This window comes from Triticum dicoccoides, chromosome 2A, assembly GCF_002162155.2.
Source record: "Triticum dicoccoides isolate Atlit2015 ecotype Zavitan chromosome 2A, WEW_v2.0, whole genome shotgun sequence".
Classification (NCBI taxonomy): Eukaryota; Viridiplantae; Streptophyta; class Magnoliopsida; order Poales; family Poaceae; genus Triticum; species Triticum dicoccoides.
In genome coordinates this window covers 777,286,871-777,304,679 of record NC_041382.1, presented here as the reverse complement: position 1 = coordinate 777,304,679, position 17,809 = coordinate 777,286,871, and the positions used below count along the sequence as shown (strand labels likewise).

General features: G+C 46.9%; 4 protein-coding genes and 1 non-coding gene across 5 annotated transcripts; 4 read left to right on the top strand and 1 right to left on the bottom strand.

The window, feature by feature from the left end:
* The first annotated feature begins 3,092 nt into the window (after positions 1-3,092).
* LOC119352478 (serine/threonine-protein kinase ATG1t-like) lies at positions 3,093-5,093 on the top strand. The gene is made up of 7 exons (XM_037619100.1): positions 3,093-3,565; positions 3,678-3,736; positions 3,840-3,904; positions 4,229-4,322; positions 4,400-4,480; positions 4,574-4,688; positions 4,790-5,093. Exons 1-7 carry the CDS (start codon positions 3,172-3,174, stop codon positions 4,840-4,842), a joined length of 861 nt encoding a protein of 286 aa, XP_037474997.1. The 5' UTR covers positions 3,093-3,171; the 3' UTR covers positions 4,843-5,093.
* A 678-nt stretch (positions 5,094-5,771) lies between these two features.
* LOC119357228 (putative pentatricopeptide repeat-containing protein At3g15130) lies at positions 5,772-8,878 on the top strand. Its single transcript, XM_037624221.1, has one exon. It carries the CDS (start codon positions 5,848-5,850, stop codon positions 8,026-8,028), a length of 2,181 nt encoding a protein of 726 aa, XP_037480118.1. The 5' UTR covers positions 5,772-5,847; the 3' UTR covers positions 8,029-8,878.
* A 348-nt stretch (positions 8,879-9,226) lies between these two features.
* On the top strand, positions 9,227-9,313 carry TRNAY-GUA. The gene is given in 2 exon segments: positions 9,227-9,263; positions 9,278-9,313. It is a non-coding gene; the product is annotated as a tRNA-Tyr (tRNA).
* Positions 9,314-9,965: 652 nt separating this feature from the next.
* LOC119357226 (3-isopropylmalate dehydrogenase 2, chloroplastic-like) lies at positions 9,966-13,902 on the bottom strand. The gene is made up of 11 exons (XM_037624219.1): positions 13,678-13,902; positions 13,463-13,592; positions 13,250-13,361; positions 12,671-12,746; positions 12,456-12,544; positions 12,006-12,092; positions 11,273-11,389; positions 11,073-11,180; positions 10,931-10,984; positions 10,669-10,821; positions 9,966-10,331 (listed from the first exon to the last, which is right to left on the bottom strand). Exons 1-11 carry the CDS (start codon positions 13,883-13,885, stop codon positions 10,269-10,271), a joined length of 1,197 nt encoding a protein of 398 aa, XP_037480116.1. The 5' UTR covers positions 13,886-13,902; the 3' UTR covers positions 9,966-10,268.
* A 53-nt stretch (positions 13,903-13,955) lies between these two features.
* On the top strand, positions 13,956-15,788 carry LOC119357227 (UPF0235 protein C15orf40 homolog). Its single transcript, XM_037624220.1, has 3 exons — positions 13,956-14,150; positions 14,219-14,307; positions 15,293-15,788. The coding sequence occupies exons 1-3, from the start codon at positions 13,979-13,981 to the stop codon at positions 15,419-15,421; spliced, it is 390 nt and encodes a 129-aa protein (XP_037480117.1). The 5' UTR covers positions 13,956-13,978; the 3' UTR covers positions 15,422-15,788.
* Positions 15,789-17,809: the final 2,021 nt, after the last annotated feature.

The window sequence follows — 17,809 nt, the reverse complement described above, 5'->3', positions numbered from 1 at the left end:
TTCCCTAGACTTCATTGTGACAATTAAACTCTCAGCTTGACATAAAAAGGCCATGCATCTCAGTTAGCAGGCAGATAAAGAATATTAACATTGGTTTCTACGGTTTGCTGCTTGACCACACAAACAGAAAAGGGGGCATCGAAATGTGTAAAACTGCACACTTCAATGGAAAAGGAAACTTAAATAAATACTACTTTTAATTCTTAGTTCAAATTGATTTGCATGCATGCTAGAAAGTTAAAACACAAACTCAATCCAACTAAACCGAATCTTTGAAAACAATGCCAACATTCGAATAATAGAAACAGGGAACATTATATGAACTTCACAGCAGTTATCATTATACTATGATAGTAGCACTGACGCCCATAAGCATCACTACCTTCCCATCCTCTACCTTCATGCCGAAAAAGCACATTTTCTGACAGCTATAATTAGTATGCATGTACCATAAAAGGGAAGCAAGCTATCTTCAGTTAGTTAAAAATGTGGCTGTGGTTCTGATAGTGAGCTCGGTACTTAAGTAGTAAATACAAGTATGCCAGTAAGTACAATGACAATCTGCGCATCCAGATGTCCCCCGTCAGGGTATAAAATCTCGTGGCAGTGAATGATGGCGGCCTCTAGCAATAGCTTGCCCACATCTAGAGAAGGGAGGTTGTTGGAAATGTTAAAAGGCCTCCAGCTCTTACTAAAAACTAATTGATTGTATCTTTTACCTAGGGAGGTACTCTATCTTCTGTAAACGTTGTTGTTCTCATTATCTCATCATAGTTGACACTTGAGCATTCCCATGTGTACAGATCCTATGCTTGACATTAACCCTGAAAACATAAACAAGTTTCCATCTGAATCCAACCTTTCGCCGCTTTCCACCTGCTGTCAAACAACATTAGAAAATTCAAAACGTGAGACGAACAAACATGTCATGCTAAGCAGCAAAAAGGTGTCTGCTCTAATCGTGATGTCAAAATTGAAACAGGCACAAAACAAAACAAAGTAGCTACAGGCTAAAAGAGAGAAGGTTGCTGGGTGGTCACGGCGGCGCGAAGCTGCAGCTGCTGTCGTTGTCGCACTGGGGGGCTTGGAGCTGTGCAGTGGTGTGGCGGCGATGGCCAAGGCCACCGCTGGGGCACGGCCGACGCCATCGTCAGGACCACGCATCAAACGGTAAAATTATTCAGCTGACAATAACAAACGTATTACATAGATTAATCGTTCTCTGTAGCCAGCCTGGTCGAATCAAGGAACTGTGACAAGGAAGAGCAGCCAAATAAGAATTAGTCATAGGCCAGGGTCTCTGAGACCAAAACAAAAGACAGCCCTCAACAGCATGCATTTAAATCTAACCCTTTTCTCTCTAATGATAAATAACTAATAGATGGGCACATAAGCTGTATTTCAAGGGACACATCCTTATTCTCATAAAATATAACAAAAATAAAACAGGTATTTGTAAATACAGATCAAGAACAACCCTATCCTAATCAATGAAGAAAACAGAGCGCTACAAAATATAGCAAGGCCCTTCTCCAAATGCTACACAAGCTATAGCGTGCTAATTGCGTGCTATATTTGAAAATAGCATTTGCAAAAAAAAATGCTGAATATATATATATATATATATATAATAAAATATTTCAGCAACTAAATTTTTCCTAGGAGCAATACATGCACAAGGGCCAAATCGAACGCATGGACAGAGTAAGTCAAATAGTTTGAATATAGTTTCTAACATCAACAACCACAATTTTAAGAGTCTTTAACATCAATAGCTCAGTACACTATCAATGCCTACTAAGAAGAACTGAATGCCTACTAAGCAGAACTGAATGCCCACTCAGGCAACTTTGTTTTTTGCTTTCCGGTTAGATGATACAGGATCACGCACATATGGTCATCTTACTTTTTTCTACTACAGTTTCAGGAACTCTGTTTTTTGTAGAGCAAGAACATCTGAGCTCCTACCTGTGCATGATGTTGCTTAGTTAATAGGAGAGCTCACAGCTGCGCTAACAAACAAATAGTAATACTGCTATTTAACCATGCTCAAGAGCTATTTACCAGTTCAACAGTTATGCTATCCTATTAATTTCACAGCTTGAGTTCAGTACAGACTACAGAGTATAAGTATAACACAAGATACACTTTATAGAGAAGAAATAATCAACTATACTGTACTGCCCGCATATTTTCCATTAGTGTATGATTACAAAGTCAGAACAAACTTTTTTTTAGAACGAAGACGCTGGGCGCGTCCGGCTTTAAATTAATAAAACCCACAACTAGGCAGCGTAACTGACAGGGTCTGAGATTACAAACACGAGCACGGAGGCTCCGGCCAAATGGTAGAACAAACTTGTGGCCTTACAAGTGATAACTCAGCTAGAGCAAATATACAGTTAATTAGTCAAAATGATAAACCATACTATTCAGGCTATCAGCATCTTTCTATGGATATACAGGGGATCTCCTTCTGAATCCCAATTTCCTTTGTTGGTGCTCTTGCTGGCAGCCCAACGGGAGACAAAGATACCATGCTTCTGAATCCCATTAGCCTTTGGTGGTTCTCTTGCCGGCGGCACAGCGTGACACGAGGAGGGCAGGGAGATAGCGCGAGGGAGAAGTGGGCACTACCTGGTGGCTGACTTGCCGGTGGCGTGGCTGACATCACCCATGCCGTGCTAGGCTTGAGTCAGACTGCAGGAAGACGTCTAATACCGATAACCAACATGCAAAATGAGGTAAAAGAATAAGTGGCAAGACTAAATTTGCCATGAGAAGGCTTGTGGCTCTAAGTTTTGAGAGTTGTCGGATGCTACATCAACAGGTACTACCTTCACCATCGGTTTGATAGCTGGCTGACGGAGTAAAGGCCGGCCATCTACATACGGAACAAACCAAGTCAGCCCTAGGTTTCAGCAGATTGTGGAGGTGGAACTCGAGAGGACGAGTCATACCTCAAAATCAGGGGAATCGGCAGACACGCGGCGAGGACGGACGGGGTGGCGATGACGGCAAGGAGGCGAGTTGGACCACCTTCTGCCAAGATGTGCCCTCGCAGATTCCGCTATCACGAAATTGCTCTGCCTCATGCTCCTCCCGAAACTTCCTGCCGCCGATCCGCTCCGTCCCACCTCCTGCCGCCGCTCGTGTGCGCCTTCTTGAGAGATGGGGGAGAGAAGCAGAGAGAGGAGGAAGAGGAGGAGGTGGTTGGCGTTCCTGATGGAGAGGAGGATGCGTCGTGTGGAGATCCGTAGGGGAGAGATGGAGACGAAAACGGCCCGCGCGAGAAAGGAGGGAGAGGAGGAGGCGTGCACATGTGGGCGTGTGACTGCCTTCGTGGGGAAGGAAGGAAGCTCCGAGGACGAGACAGAGGGATGTCCCACCTCCACCCACTCAACCTCGTCATGGAGCTGTGCTTATTCTGTTCTACTATCTCAGACCCCGGGCTGCATCTACCTCGTCATGGAGCTGTGCGAGGGGGGAGACCTGGCGACCTACATCCAGCGCACCGGCGGCAGGGTGGAGGAGAGCGTCGCCAGGAATTTCATGAGACAGATCGGTAATTCACCCCATCATCCATTCCCCAATTGTTCGATGAATTCTTGTTTCCACCGTCGATTTCGATTCGATGTGATGTGTGAAAACTGGAGCTTGCCCCCTGTGGCTGGCAGGAGCTGGTTTGCAAGTGCTCCGCCGGCACCACGTCGTCCACCGGGACCTGAAGCCTGAGGTCTAGGGACTGAAATCCCTTGTTGAACTATTTGTTTAGTGCTTTCTAACTAGGTTGAACTGTTAATTTTGAATTGATTGAGCTGTTGAATGGGTTGTTGCAGAACATCCTTCTCTCTTGTCCCGGCAGCGATGCGATACTCAAGATATCCGATTTCGGCCTGTCCAGGTATGTTCTACAATGCACAAATCTTGGATTGATGGTGATACATACTCATTTTAGTCATGCGTGAGTAGCTACAGTAAAATAAACTATGCTACTCATCCTAGCAGCACTTTTGCTATTCCTTCAGTCAGCTGTGAAATTGATCATTAGCCGTTTTTCAGCATCTGTGAGCTACTGAACCACGTCAGAGTAGCAGAAACCCAAAAAATATGTAATGATTCTAAACATGGTGGAGGGGGTTCAGCGTGATAAGTAAGGCTCGTTAGTTAGGCAATCGAGTTTTTGGTGAAACAGAAATCCAGTCACATTTGTTTGTGTGTTTACTAGGGTTCTTCATCCTGGGGAGTATGCAGAGACTTCCTGCGGCACCCGTTTGTACATGGCCCCTGAAGTCATGCTATTTCAGAAGTACGATGAGAAGGTATGCTGTATATGCTCAAATGCCCAACATTTAATAGCCACGTGAATGACAGAGATTTGAACATCTCCTGTGTGCAGGTAGACTTGTGGAGTATCGGTGCGATCCTCTTTGAGCTCTTGAATGGCTACCCGCCGTTCCATGGTAGAAGTAATGTACAGGTGATGCACTTCCACTCGCCAACTTTGTTTAATCATGATTTCAGAGACATAGATTTTGGAATGGTACTTAGCTCACATGTTTACTTTCTTCAGATGCTTCAATGCATAAACAGAACTAGTAGCTCTCTTCCGTTCTCGCAACTCGTTGTGCCCAGCCTGCATCCTGATTCCATCGACATATGCACCAGACTACTGTGCACGAATCCAGGTCCGTCGATGACGCTGGTCATGCTGCCTCTTCCGCCAACCAAAATGCTGAAACTCTGGATGGTTACATAGCTGACGTCTGGACGGCTGTTTTGTTTTCAGTGAGGCGACTGTCGTTGCAAGAATTCATCAACCACGGCTTCCTCAGACCATAGATGGCACACTGAAACTGAAGAGGATTTTGGTGCTGGCCGCGGTATCATCTGAAGCATAGGATATCCGTTTGCTCCTTTGTGCTGGCTTTAGATAGTGGCAATGTAGATCTGAATGTTTGTACTTTACAGAATTGTCCATATACAATGTCGTGCCATTTAACTGTAGCATGTAGGACTGCTCAATATCTGAAGCTTAGGACTGGCTGATTACGTTACTGTACTTGACTTGTTGTATAAAAATGTGAATGTGAATATAATGTAAGGAAACTCTAGATGCAAGTCTTACCAGTAGAAAGAAAAATGCCAATTACTATATTATTTTGCATGGTTCTGGTTTGTAATTAGTTGCCTGAGGTGGCCTGAGAGAAGAAGCAACTTTTTGCTGTGAGGAGGCGGTAACCCTGACAGGAGAATTCACAGCTACTTTACCAAAATATAAGCCGTACTCCCTCCGTAAAGAAATATGGAGTAGTAGTTTTGATTTTGACTCGTTTGTTTTCATGAAACATATGAAACACAATACACATCTAATATGATCGGAAATGAGTGAACAAACACGGTAAAACAGGTCTATATACGTCTGATTCATAAAAAATCATTAAAAAAAAGCTAGAATATCTAATACTCCATCCGTTTCACAATACATGCTTTCCATTTATCAAAATATAGATGTATCTAGACATGTTTTAGTATACAAATACATTCATTTTTTGACAAATGAAAGTCAAGTATTTTGGAACGGAGGGAGAATCAATTTGTAGCAAACACCAGCTACTTTGAAAACAAAAGCATGCCACCCGGTTCAAAATTTCCACATGAAAATGGATGATTTTGAGCCAAATTTGCACCGAACCTTGAAATTCCCATTCCATCCCTTCAGAATTTACAGAGAGAAAAAATACCACACTTGTCCCTCTCCCACTTCTCTTTCCCCGCCCGACGCCACTGCTAGCGCGCACTGGGCGCGCCCACGACCGGCGCCCAGCGCCGCCGTCACCCCTCCACATGCTGACCTCGCCGCCATCTCTACCCGCAGCGCCATCTCCCTTCCAACTCTCCCGGGCGAACCCGATGGAGCGGCGGAAGATGCTCGCGGACCTCCTCCGGGCGAGCGCGAGGGGCCCGGACCTCCGCGGCGGCGCGCAGCTCCACGGCGCGCTCACCAAGCTCGGCTTCGGATCCGACACCATGCTCGGCAACAACCTGGTCGACATGTACGCCAAGTGCCGGAAACTCGACATGTCCCGCCAGGTGTTCGACGGAATGCCCGAGAGGAACGTGGTGTCCTGGACGGCGCTCATGGTGGGCTTCCTGCAGCAGGGGCGCGCCGGTGAGTGCCTCAGGCTGTTCGGGGAGATGCGGCGGGTCTCGGAGGCCGCGCCAAATGAGTTCACGCTCTCGGCGACCCTCAAGGCGTGCGGCGTCGCTGGCGACACGGGCGCCGGTGTTCGTGTCCACGGGGCCTGCGTGAGGATGGGGTTCGAGGGGCACGGCGTCGTCGCCAACTCGCTGGTGCTCGTGTACTCCAAGGGCGGGAGGATCGGCGACGCGCGGCAGGTGTTTGATGGCGCTGCTGCGTTCAGGGACCTCGTCACCTGGAACGCCATGATCTCTGGCTACGCGCATGCCGGCCAAGGCAGGGACTCGCTGCTCGTCTTCCGGGAGATGCAGCGGCGAGGAGACGAGGATTGTCAGCCTGATGAGTTCACCTTCGCCAGTTTGCTGAAAGCTTGCAGTGGCCTAGGCGCGGCTCGCGAGGGCGTGCAGGTTCATGCAGCCATGGCGGTCAGAGGGGTCTTCATGGCACCCAGTGCCATCCTCGCCGGCGCGCTGCTTGATGTGTATGTAAAATGCCATTGCCTGCCGGCGGCAATGCAAGTGTTTGATCGGTTGGAAAGGAAGAATGCCGTCCAGTGGACGACGGTGATCGTCGGGCATGCACAAGAAGGGCAGGTGAAGGAAGCATTGGAGCTGTTCCGGCGGTTCTGGAGCTCTGGCGTCCGTGCTGATGGACATGTCCTCTCCAGCATCGTTGGCGTGTTTGCAGACTTTGCTCTCGTCGAGCAGGGGAGACAAGTGCACTGCTACACAGTCAAGAACCCGGCCGGGCTCGACGTGTCAGTGTCCAACTCCCTGGTCGACATGTACCACAAGTGTGGGCTGACCGACGAGGCGGAGCAGCGGTTCTGGGAGACGCCGATGAGGAACGTCGTGTCATGGACAGCGATGATCAACGGCCTCGGGAAGCATGGCCATGGCCGAGAGGCCATTGACATGTTCGAGAAAATGCGAACGGAAGGCGTGGAGCCTGACGAGGTGAGCTACCTGGCCCTTCTGTCAGCGTGCAGCCACTCTGGCCTTGTTGAGGAGTGTCGCCGGTATTTCTCAATGATCCGCCAGGACCGGCGGCTGAGGCCGAGAGCAGAGCACTACGCGTGCATGGTGGACCTCCTCGGCCGCGCCGGGGAGCTCACGGAGGCCAGGGACCTTGTTGCGACGATGCCAATGGCACCCACCGTTGGCGTGTGGCAGACGCTGCTCAGCGCCTGCAGGGTGCACAAGGACGTCTCCATAGCCAGGGAGGCGGGTGATGCCCTCCTGGCCATGGATGGCGACAACCCGGCCAACTACGTGATGTTGTCCAACATCTTTGCCGAGGCCGGGGAATGGCGCGAGCACCAGCTGGTGCGCAATGCCATGCGGCGCAGGGGCCTGCGGAAGCAGGGCGGATGCAGCTGGGTGGAGGTCGGGAAGGAGGCACACTTCTTCTACGGCGGTGACACAACCCACCCTCGCGCGGCCGACATCCAGTGTGTCCTGCTGGACGTGGAGAACAGGATGAGGGAGCAGCTAGGGTACAGCCCGGGCGCCGTGGTCAGTGATGGCACACAGCTGCATGACGTGGACGAGGAGTCACGTGCTGAGGGACTGCGGGCGCACAGCGAGAGGCTGGCTGTGGGGCTGTGGCTGCTGCACCACGGTGAGCACCACCATGGCGATGGGGAGGAAGAGGAGGAGGGTAGTTGGGAGGTGATCAGGGTGTACAAGAACCTGCGGGTGTGTGGCGACTGCCACGAGTTCTTTAAGGGGCTGTCGCGGGTGGTGGGGAGGGCGATGGTGGTCAGGGACGCCAACCGGTTCCACAGGTTCCAGGACGGCGCCTGCTCCTGCAAAGACTACTGGTGACTTCTGACTTGGCTAACTGAACTCACACTGAAGCAGGCACCTCATAGGCTGGCTTGACAAAGAAGGCATACGCCACCAGCGAAACGCAAAGAAACATGGATATCCATTGGCGTGTCATCAAGATAACCGCTCTGCCCGGAGTTGTGCAGGCAACAGGCAACATACAATCTATGTTGTGATGATGGTCCTTTCAGGAAGAAGATTTGGGGATTGCCATATGCCCAAGTGAAGTTGAGCATTTGATTTGGGCGCTGATTTGATCACAGTATCCTGGCAGCTCGATCTCGTGTGAAGATATTTGTTCTTTCTGTATACAAGATTAAACATGGGTGGATGCAGATCACTTGTTTTCGAAGTGTGAGTTCCTGGGGGAATGAAGGTGCCAGCAGCTTGGTTTTGAATTGCCGGTTGGTTCCTCGGCTAAAACAGAGTCCCGAGGACCTCGCATGCCCTGAATTTTTATGCTTTCCTTTGGCCTTGGTGGTCTGTCTGGTCGCGGCAAAGTGAATGCCAGTTACTGAGCCTCATGAGGAACTTCAGCATCTATATACGGATTAGCCAGGTACGTAACATACATTGCTGAATTTACTTGAAGGAGAATGTTGAATGCCCGAGAGGCTCGAGTTCCTCTTGTAGACCACTGGTCCTAGTGATATGCATTGGCCTGCCCTCCTTGCTGTGTCTCTATCTGGCTTCTTAGGCCTTGTAATCTTTGAGTTGTGATGCCAGCAACTCGCCGTTTACACCCGTGTGCTGAGTGCTCTGTGTTGCCGCCGTTAACGAAATGTTCAGGTGGGCAGCTTCTGCTTGACCCCCTGTAAACCTTTCAAGTTTCTTTCCTTTTATATATGCGTCCTTGTCTGAATTAAGTATAGACTAGCCAAGTAAGTAGTACGTACGTGCATTGCTGAATTCAGTTGAAGGAGGATGTTGGGTGTACCGAGCGAAAGACTTGACTTGTTCTTGGGTCGCCTCAAGTCAAGGTATAATAGTAAATTTTAGAGCATGTCTCTCTCAAAAAAAAAATTAGAGTATCATTGCCTGAATGGATCTGTCGACGTGTTCCATCCCAAAATACTCTGCTGCTTGGCTAAATCGCCTCCTGCGGGTCACTAATTGTTGGGGAGGGGTTGGTGGCATAGCAGCGCTGGGCTACGAGTTGGCATCAATAGAGTTCTGGGAGGAGGAAACTCACAAGCCGACCTTAGCTCAGTTGGTAGAGCGGAGGACTGTAGTGGTTGCAGATTAAATCCTTAGGTCACTGGTTCGAATCCGGTAGGTCGGATTTATTTTTTCCTTTTTAAATTTTTTATTCTTCTTATAAATACAAAAATGAAAAATCCACCTCTTTACAAAAAGTCTCTTTCGATTTGTTTAAGAATCTTTTTAGGTTCACAAAGTCATATTGGAATCATTTCCTTTGGCCACTCTCTCGTTTCGTCTAAGAATCTTTTGAAACGTAGAATGGATCTTTTCAAATAGGAAATGAAATATGGATGGAGATTCAGTTTCAGAAAGCCATTTGAATTTTGCTGCTCAACAGACCATCAGATTAGCAGACCAAATCTTACCCCAAATGTAGGCGCACAAAAACTTAAACCATTAGATCCAGTATAGGTCGGATTTCTATTATAAACATTTAATCTTTGAATGCCCCCCAAAAAATAAATCCATCTTCTCCACTATTTACTCTGGTACAAACTTGAGTCACTTATTTTGGGACAGAGGGAGTAGCTAAGAAATCTCTCGGAAAGACATATTGACGGGGATTTTAGGTTCACAAAGTCACACTGGAATCTGCTGCTTAGATTAGCAGAACCATCTTACCCCAAAATCTAGTTGATGATTAGTTCTGTTATTATCCACTCGTTTTTTTAAGATACATTAGATGGGACATGACAGGAATGTACTGACTTATCCCAAATGACAGTGCCACAAAATCCAATATCTTTTTTCATTCCAGCCAGGAGCAAAGGGGAACCATCCCCATTTTTCTATCCATCACCGACACAATTTATTCAATCAAGGCACGCAAAAAATCTTTCCAATGAGCAACAGAAAGGGAGAAGACGATCCGCTAAATTCCTGCACCCAACTACAAGGGTGGAGGAAGGCAAATAAAAACAAAATCACGCTATCCAGGGACAAGATCAATTCATCTTTGGTGGGTTAAGGTCAGATCGGATCCCAGTGCGCTTTCGACCATCCCATGCCGCAGGCTTCTTCAACCCTTTACTGTTTTACTTCTGCGACTCCAGAGCCTTCAGGACTTCCTCTCCCATTCGCTTGCATCCAACCAATGTCTGCAGCGGAAGAACAAAACTACGTAAGTTCGGAAAAAAGAGGAAACGGGAGCAAAAAGTAGCGCTTGCTAATGAGTATATTCCACAACCAGTGAACACAGGTCAGAAGTTTGGCAGGCTAAGAAACAGAGGACCAAATCCTTCTATTTTGTCAAACTATCCAAGTACTCGTAATTGATATGCAAGTAGAGAACAATCTAAGTACAACTGTACGAAGCAGATGAATATTTAATTATTTATTTGGCAGAAACATAGGCATTGGATTTCTCTTCCAACGTAAATGTAGCAAATATTCAGTGCAGCAATTATTGAACATGTTTGCATGGACTAATCTTACCGTCCCAGGAGAATATATGTCCCCAGTTCGGAACCCATTGTCCAGTGTCTCTGTAACCGCGGCTTCAATTCTCTTTGCAGCACTTTCTACACCAAGGCCATATTTCAATAGCATCGCAGCACTAAGAATTGTAGCTAACGGGTTTGCCTTGTCCTGCACTCAGCAAATTGTAGAAGGGAGCACAATTTTGAACAGATTTAGACAACAAAAGGCAATGCAGTAGTATCCAAGGATTGTTCTGAAATTTAGGAGCAATATCAACCTGGCCAGCAATGTCAGGAGCAGAGCCATGAATGGGTTCAAAAAGACCCGGTCCCTGTACAGAAAAAGAAGATCCTTGATAAGCGATTTACTTCCAGCAATTTCAGCATAAAATAAGAGAGTCAGAAAACAATTTATATTACCGATTCACCAACACTGGCAGATGGCAGCATTCCAATGCTTCCTGTGATCATTGATGCTTCGTCCGATAATATGTCACCAAAGATATTGTTTGTCACAATCGTGTCAAACTGTGATAATGAAGGGAAGGGAATACAGGAGGTCAGCACATCTCCATACTGCTTAGCTCAGGGTGAGATAAGTTACATACAAAGAAACAAACCTGTTTAGGATTCCTAACAAGCTGCATTGCAGCGTTATCAACGTACATGTGTGAGAGCTCAACATCAGGGAATTCGGAAGCTATTGCAGTTACCCGTTTCCTCCAAAGCATAGATGCCTACAATAGCATTAGGGGAAAATGATGTACTAGGCTCAGCAAAATGATAGGTCATAATCATCCGAAAATGCCAAACGGAGACCGAGCTCCATGGAGCCCTTTATTTGAAAACTTTAAAATCCAAACTTTTCAGTTTCAAAAAATTCTGAAAATAAATACACATATACTTAGATACATAATGTACATGTGTGCAAATTTTCAGGTCGAAATACATCAAAATGTGAGCTGCACAAAAAAGACAAATTTGAGGCCTTTTAGCATATGTACTGTTCATCTATAAAGTCCATGATTTTGGTTTTTTTGTACAGCTCGCAATTCAAGGTATTTCATCCTAAAAAATTTCACACATACACTTTACATCCTGGCATACATGTGTATTTTTTTCAGAATTTTTTGAAACTGAAATTTATGAATTTTGAAATATTCAAAATAAAGGGCTCCATGGAGCTCGGTCTCCAAAATGCCCTACTCATAATCATCGCATCCAACTAAATATTTAAGAAAGAGTTATAAAACATTGAATATAATATTGTCTTGAATATGCTCCATGGGTCGGTTCTAATTTCCATACAAGTCAAACAACTCAAAAATATTTGGGATTCCTATAATTAAGTACCTCAAGCACATTCGCCTTGTCCACCGAGCAAAGTTTCCCTCCTCTCTTGCGAGCAACCTCAAATGCAACACGGGCAATACGATCGATCTGGGGATAGAGTTGTTCGGACAAATAGTTAACGCATTGTATTCAATAAAAATGGTAACAAAGAGTTTTTTTAATCTAATTACATGTATTCTTACAGAAAATACATCCTGACGTCATAGAGGAAAGAAACAGAGAAACAAAATGATCAACAGATTTAGTCATGTTTATGCCTTCTGTCGGTATCAAACAAAGAGTTTTTTTTTAATCTAATTACATGTGTTCTTACAGAAAATACATCCTGACATCATAGAGGAAAGAAATAGAGAAACAAAATGATCAATAGATTTAGTCATGTTTATTCCTTCGGGGATGGAATAGTTTATCAGCGAGATAGTTGAAATGAAAGGGGAACAGTGGAGTCACCTCAGCAACTGAATATATTTCAGTGTTGAAGCCAGTTTCCTCTCCCTTGTCATTGGTTCCAAAACCCCTAGGCTTGCCGAAGTAGATCCCTGCCACGCAGGAAATGAAATACCAGTAGAAGTTTCAAGTTTCATCAGAATGCACGTGGAAACATATAAATCAGCAACGAAAGAGGAATAACCAGCCATGTTTTATTGTAGTTTAGTCAACATTACCTCCAGTAAGCTCTCTAACAACCATGATGTCAACTCCTTCGGCTACCTCTTTCTTCAAAGTAGATGCATCTACTAGCTACAAAAGTTTGAGGCCACAGAGAGAAGTAATTACATAGGGAAGATATGAGCAAATCATCACATTATTGTAAGTATATAACAGTAATAATTGAAGCAAACAAGTCCATTCAGCCCCAATTTTGCAGCTATGACTTCATTTGCTAGTATTTTATTGCTCATTGAAACTATGTGCTGCTAGTACAGATCATGTCAGGAGACAGGAGACACTCCGATGCCTTCGATACATGGCCTTGGATGCAACCTAAGCGATGTAGGCCACATAGTTAACTAGCTAGCTAAATTACGAAAGGCAGAGTTTTGAGTAGTACCATTAGAAAAACAGGACAATGTTGTTAGTACTAATCGAAACAAAGAAGTTAATCCACTACCAGTACAGATTAAGCCGGGACGCAGGACACACTCTGATGCCTTGCATACATGGCCTCAGATGCAACTTAAGCCAAATAGCTATCTAAAGTATGAAGTGCAGTGTTGTCCAACTAAAATAGAGTGTTGATATACCTGCGGTAACACTGTGGCTGGCCGCAGATTGGCAAATACGCCGAGCCCGGCACGGATGTTGAGCAGCCCGGTCTCAGGCTTGAGATGCTTCTCATTGTTATCCCATTTATACCTGCAGAACAAATCATCAAAACGCAGCTGCACATCACAGCAAAATGCAATCCGGAGCTGTTACAATGGTGTTGCTACTGCCAACAGAAAATTTCCACTCACCCTCCGATCGCGCCAAGGAGGATGGCGTCCGAGGCCCGCGCCGCCGCGAGCGTCTCGTCGGGGAGCGGCACGCCGGCCGCGTCCAGCGCGGCGCCGCCCATCAGCATCTCCTTGAAGCTGAGGTCGACGCCTACGAGCAAGGACAGCAAAGGGGTCATCGTCAGCATCCTGCTGGAGGCATTGGGCGACGCGGAGCTGAGTTCAAGCGAGCCTACCTTCCTTGGAGCCGGCGACGGAGAGGACGTCCTTGGCGACGGCGACGACCTCGGGGCCGATGCCGTCGCCGGGGAGGAGCGTAATGCTGTAGCTCCTGGCCGCGGCGGAGCACCGGACGGAGCCCGCCATCGGCCGCGCCGCCGCGCCGGCGCCCCGCCGGCGGGAGAGGGCTAGGGTTCTGACCGGCGTGGCTTGGAGCTGAGTCATCGTGCTGGCTGAGACTGCAAGTCTCCTGGGCCTCCACTGGATATATTGTGCCGATGGACTCGGGTCGGGCCTAGCCCAAGTGAAAACCCAGAGATGGCTCCAGGGAAGCGAGGCAAGGGCAAAGGTGGCCCGGCGCCGGCGGTCGCGGCCGCGGCGAGCGCTGCCGGCGGCGGGGAGTTCCCGGGCTGCCTCCGCCTGATGCCGCCGTCCACCGTCGCCATCTCCGTCCACGCCAAGCCCGGCTCCAAGATGGCCACCATCACCGGTCCGTGCTCCGGCCCCCCTAGTGCTCGTCCTCGCTGCTCCCCTCCTAACTCGTGAGTTAATTTGCAGAGATCGGGGAGGAGGCCGTCGGGGTGCAGATCGACGCGCCGGCCAGGGACGGGGAGGCCAACGCCGCCCTCGTCGACTTCATCAGCTCGGTAATTTAGTGATTCCCTCCCTGCGGATACAGTACCGCTTGATCTAGATGAACTGCCCACCTAGATGATGATTGGTAGCTCCATGGTATTGCTGTGAACTAGATTGAAGAAGGTTTAGGGGAGTTGGCAACCGGCACTGGTTTGGGAATTAGGAGCACAAGCTAGGGACATACTAGTATGATTTGTTTTAACTTTCATTGTTACAAACTGATGGCATGAGATCTTCTCCATCAAAGTTCAGACCTTAAGCATGTTAGGAAGTACTGTATTGTTGAAGCATGTGAAACTGGTACTGAAGTACTGAATAGACCGTCGAGGACATGGATTGGCGAAGTTGTTTGCCATGGAGATGTGTGGTGTTCTTTCTTGAATTTCGAATTTCATCTTTTTCCCCTGGAGCACTGCAATCTAGCTTCTTTGGCCATTCTGCTTCAGACTTGGCCACCTTTGGTGTGTTCAGTAGGAGGAAGATAACATCAAAGTTCAGTGAGTTTGATAATTGTGTATGATTCCGTCAAGGGTGCAATTCAAGGATTTGAACATTGCTTGATCTAAGACCATAAATTAAGTGGATGCTTGCACCTAACTGCCAATGACACCCAGGGGGGTTTGTTGCTACTGAGCAGGTAGTTACAGTCCATAATCCTACTTGCGCTATGGCTTAGTATCTTGTTCAATATCCTATTGACCGCATTAATTCATTGTCAAACTACAATTTAACGAGACAAATCCATGGACAAAAATGTCAGCTGTTTTTTGGATAGTTAGTGCCTTATTGGTCGGTGATTGAGACAATAGGCGCATTTTCCTAGGTTTGGCTCATTAATCAAAAGGTAATAAACAAAGTGCACTTGTGCTGGAAATGCATTCACTGGTTTCACATGATTATGTAGTAGTACAGATGAAGTCGATCTTTGATGCTTCTTTTTCTTTGCTCCATCTGAAATGCTGAAAACCTTGTGTAAATGTGCATGCATGAATGCAGGTGCTTGGGGTGAAGAAAAGAGAAGTGTCCATCGGCTCTGGCTCGAAATCGAGGGAGAAGGTCGTGCTAGTGCAGGACGTGACACTCAAAGGCGTCTTCGAGGCCTTGAAGAAGGCGTGTGGCCCTTGATGGTGTATGTTAACTGCGAGTATGTAATATAACCTGGCTGAGCAGAGTGTATCAGCTGTAGGAACCGGTGCTCTTTCTCCGGTATAAATCGTCACCACACTGGTGAGAACGAACCTGGTAAAAGGCTGAAACCATGGGCACGGCCAGTCTTGTCACTGAGATCGTGACGGGGAACTGCTCGTTTCTGAAGAAATTGTAACAGAGATGTATGTATAGTGTGCATGACAGGCTGGCCTCTGTATTGCTATTTGACATTTGGTGCGTCAGATGGTGCAATCAACTGCCATGGGTGCGATGTTACAAAACACGTCCGCCTATAAACGGGAGATTTACTCCCTAATATATATGACCAGACGGCGCTTGGACATAATGCTTGATCATCTTGGAGATGTGTGATATTTCAATTTCATGTCTCCCTTTTTTCTTTTCTTTCAGAAGCATTGCAGTTTAGTAGTATTAAGACGTTTTAGTCCCACTGTTATTGCACCCGTCAATTTTGCTTCTTTGGTCATTTTGCTTCAAACTATGGGCACCTTAGTTTAGTCTGGGGTGTTCCCTAGGAGCAAGTAAGTTTGAAACGTGTTATGATCTGTGAAGGCAAATCCAGGATTTGAACTTTGATTGAAGAATTAAGTGGTCGTTTACAGTAACTATCAAGGGTTGTGTTGTTGCTGAGCTGATAGTTGCAGTTCATAATTCTACCTGCGCTATAGTTCCAACTCCTATCTGTAGTATTAACTCATGTCAAACTACAATTCTAGATTTAAATTCATGGACAAAAATGGCAGCTGCATCTCTGGGTCATGCCTTATTGGTCACTGACTTTGACAACACTCGCTTTTTCCTGGTGCTCAGGGCATCTCCAACACCGTCTCTTAAAACGGACACATTATTTGTCCATGGACTGACCAGTCCACAGATACGGATGCCGGAGCCGGCCACCCAACCGCTTCCCCCTAAACGAATGTCCAGGTCCGGCAAATTTTCATTTCAAATACATAACAATATGAGTGCAAGTTAAAGTGCGGCGTTCACATAGCTACCGGTTACAACTGAAAGAGGTGGATATTCATAGTTTTTATATGCGCTGTCACAAAAGTATCAGCCCGACAGTCCATGCAAAAAGGGCATTTTTGCCCTGCCAGACCGGCTATCCGAGCTTCCTCGCTCACTCTGTCGCCGCCTCCTCACAATGCGCCTCCTTCTCGGTCGCCAAGCGCTTCAACATCTTGACATGGACGACACACACGATCATCGCCGAAGGCCATCCAACTCGTCCATCCTTATAGTCAACATCTTGGTATCCTCCAAAGCAATCGCGACATCAACCCTCCTCTCTTCGAGCATATCCGGCCAAAAGACCAGCACATACAACAACTTACTTGGACACCTACGATGGTTGAGCGACTTTATCTCACGATCGCGAATGAGTTTGTTGCAATAGGGATCAAAATTTGTGTGCTCATGGAATCAAGAATGGATACTGGACCAATATATTGTGCCCTTTTTCTCAGTGTCATGGATCAGATCGAGGCTAGTGCTCAACCCATCGCACAATAACTCGTCCTCCCGCATGTTGAAGCTTTCGCCTCACCCCCTCTTCTTTGGATCCGAGTCATCTTCTTTCCATCCTCGAAGTAGACTCTGGCTCCGCCTCCACCTCCGTCATGGATCATCTCGACAACAACCTGTCCGTGTCGTCATACATCAGGTCGCGCTTGGTCAAGACCTGTCATTATTGCATGTGGTCATATCTTCTGACTGCCAAGGAGTGGTGAACGATATATAGAGAGGCACCGGTGGACGGCATGCTACCATCATCAAAGAGATTTTAGCTTTGGCAGGCCATTTTACCAAATGTACCTTCATCTTTGAAGGTTGCGAGACCAACATGGAGGCTCATAGCCTCGCTAAATATGCTTTAGGACTTTCGTTAGGACGTCATATATGGCTTCTTAATCCTCCGGGCCTAAATTGTATCCCTATGAACCTTGTCTTTGATCAATAAAAATAAGTGTGTTTTGACTTTCGACTAAAAGACAGATAAATGGAGGAAGAGAGGAAGGAATTGGAGGCGTACCCGAGAAAACAGAGTGCAAGACGGCCTTTACCTCATATAGTAGCAGGACAACAAATCTCCTGCCAGTGCCCACTCCTTCATCGCGTACATACCAAACTAGCACACTGAAGTGCCCGCACAAATCCACCTTCTGATCTGGGCCATTAGAATTAGAACTCGCATCAAGAGTGTTAACAGATGATTTGCAATGCGATGTATTGATGGGGTGCTGGTGCACGCATATATATTACAAGGGAAAGTCTCTACCTCAACTATACAAGACTAGGTGGGCCGCAACTCCAATACACGTGCAATACAAAATATATACT

Excerpts from the sequence above, each read along its gene's own strand:
- LOC119352478 (XM_037619100.1), top strand. The coding sequence starts at position 3,172 with ATGGGGGAGAGAAGCAGAGAGAGGAGGAAGAGGAGGAGGTGGTTGGCG. Across the intron at positions 3,905-4,228 it reads TCCGATTTCGGCCTGTCCAG|GGTTCTTCATCCTGGGGAGT; the intron begins GTATGTTCTACA and ends TGTGTTTACTAG. Across the intron at positions 4,323-4,399 it reads TTCAGAAGTACGATGAGAAG|GTAGACTTGTGGAGTATCGG; the intron begins GTATGCTGTATA and ends TCCTGTGTGCAG.
- LOC119357226 (XM_037624219.1), bottom strand. The coding sequence starts at position 13,885 with ATGACTCAGCTCCAAGCCACGCCGGTCAGAACCCTAGCCCTCTCCCGC. Across the intron at positions 12,545-12,670 it reads TGTTAGAGAGCTTACTGGAG|GGATCTACTTCGGCAAGCCT; the intron begins GTAATGTTGACT and ends CCTGCGTGGCAG. Across the intron at positions 10,822-10,930 it reads CTCCTGACATTGCTGGCCAG|GACAAGGCAAACCCGTTAGC; the intron begins GTTGATATTGCT and ends TGCTGAGTGCAG.
- LOC119357227 (XM_037624220.1), top strand. The coding sequence starts at position 13,979 with ATGGCTCCAGGGAAGCGAGGCAAGGGCAAAGGTGGCCCGGCGCCGGCG. Across the intron at positions 14,151-14,218 it reads CAAGATGGCCACCATCACCG|AGATCGGGGAGGAGGCCGTC; the intron begins GTCCGTGCTCCG and ends GTTAATTTGCAG. Across the intron at positions 14,308-15,292 it reads TCGTCGACTTCATCAGCTCG|GTGCTTGGGGTGAAGAAAAG; the intron begins GTAATTTAGTGA and ends GCATGAATGCAG.
- LOC119357228 (XM_037624221.1), top strand. The coding sequence starts at position 5,848 with ATGCTGACCTCGCCGCCATCTCTACCCGCAGCGCCATCTCCCTTCCAA.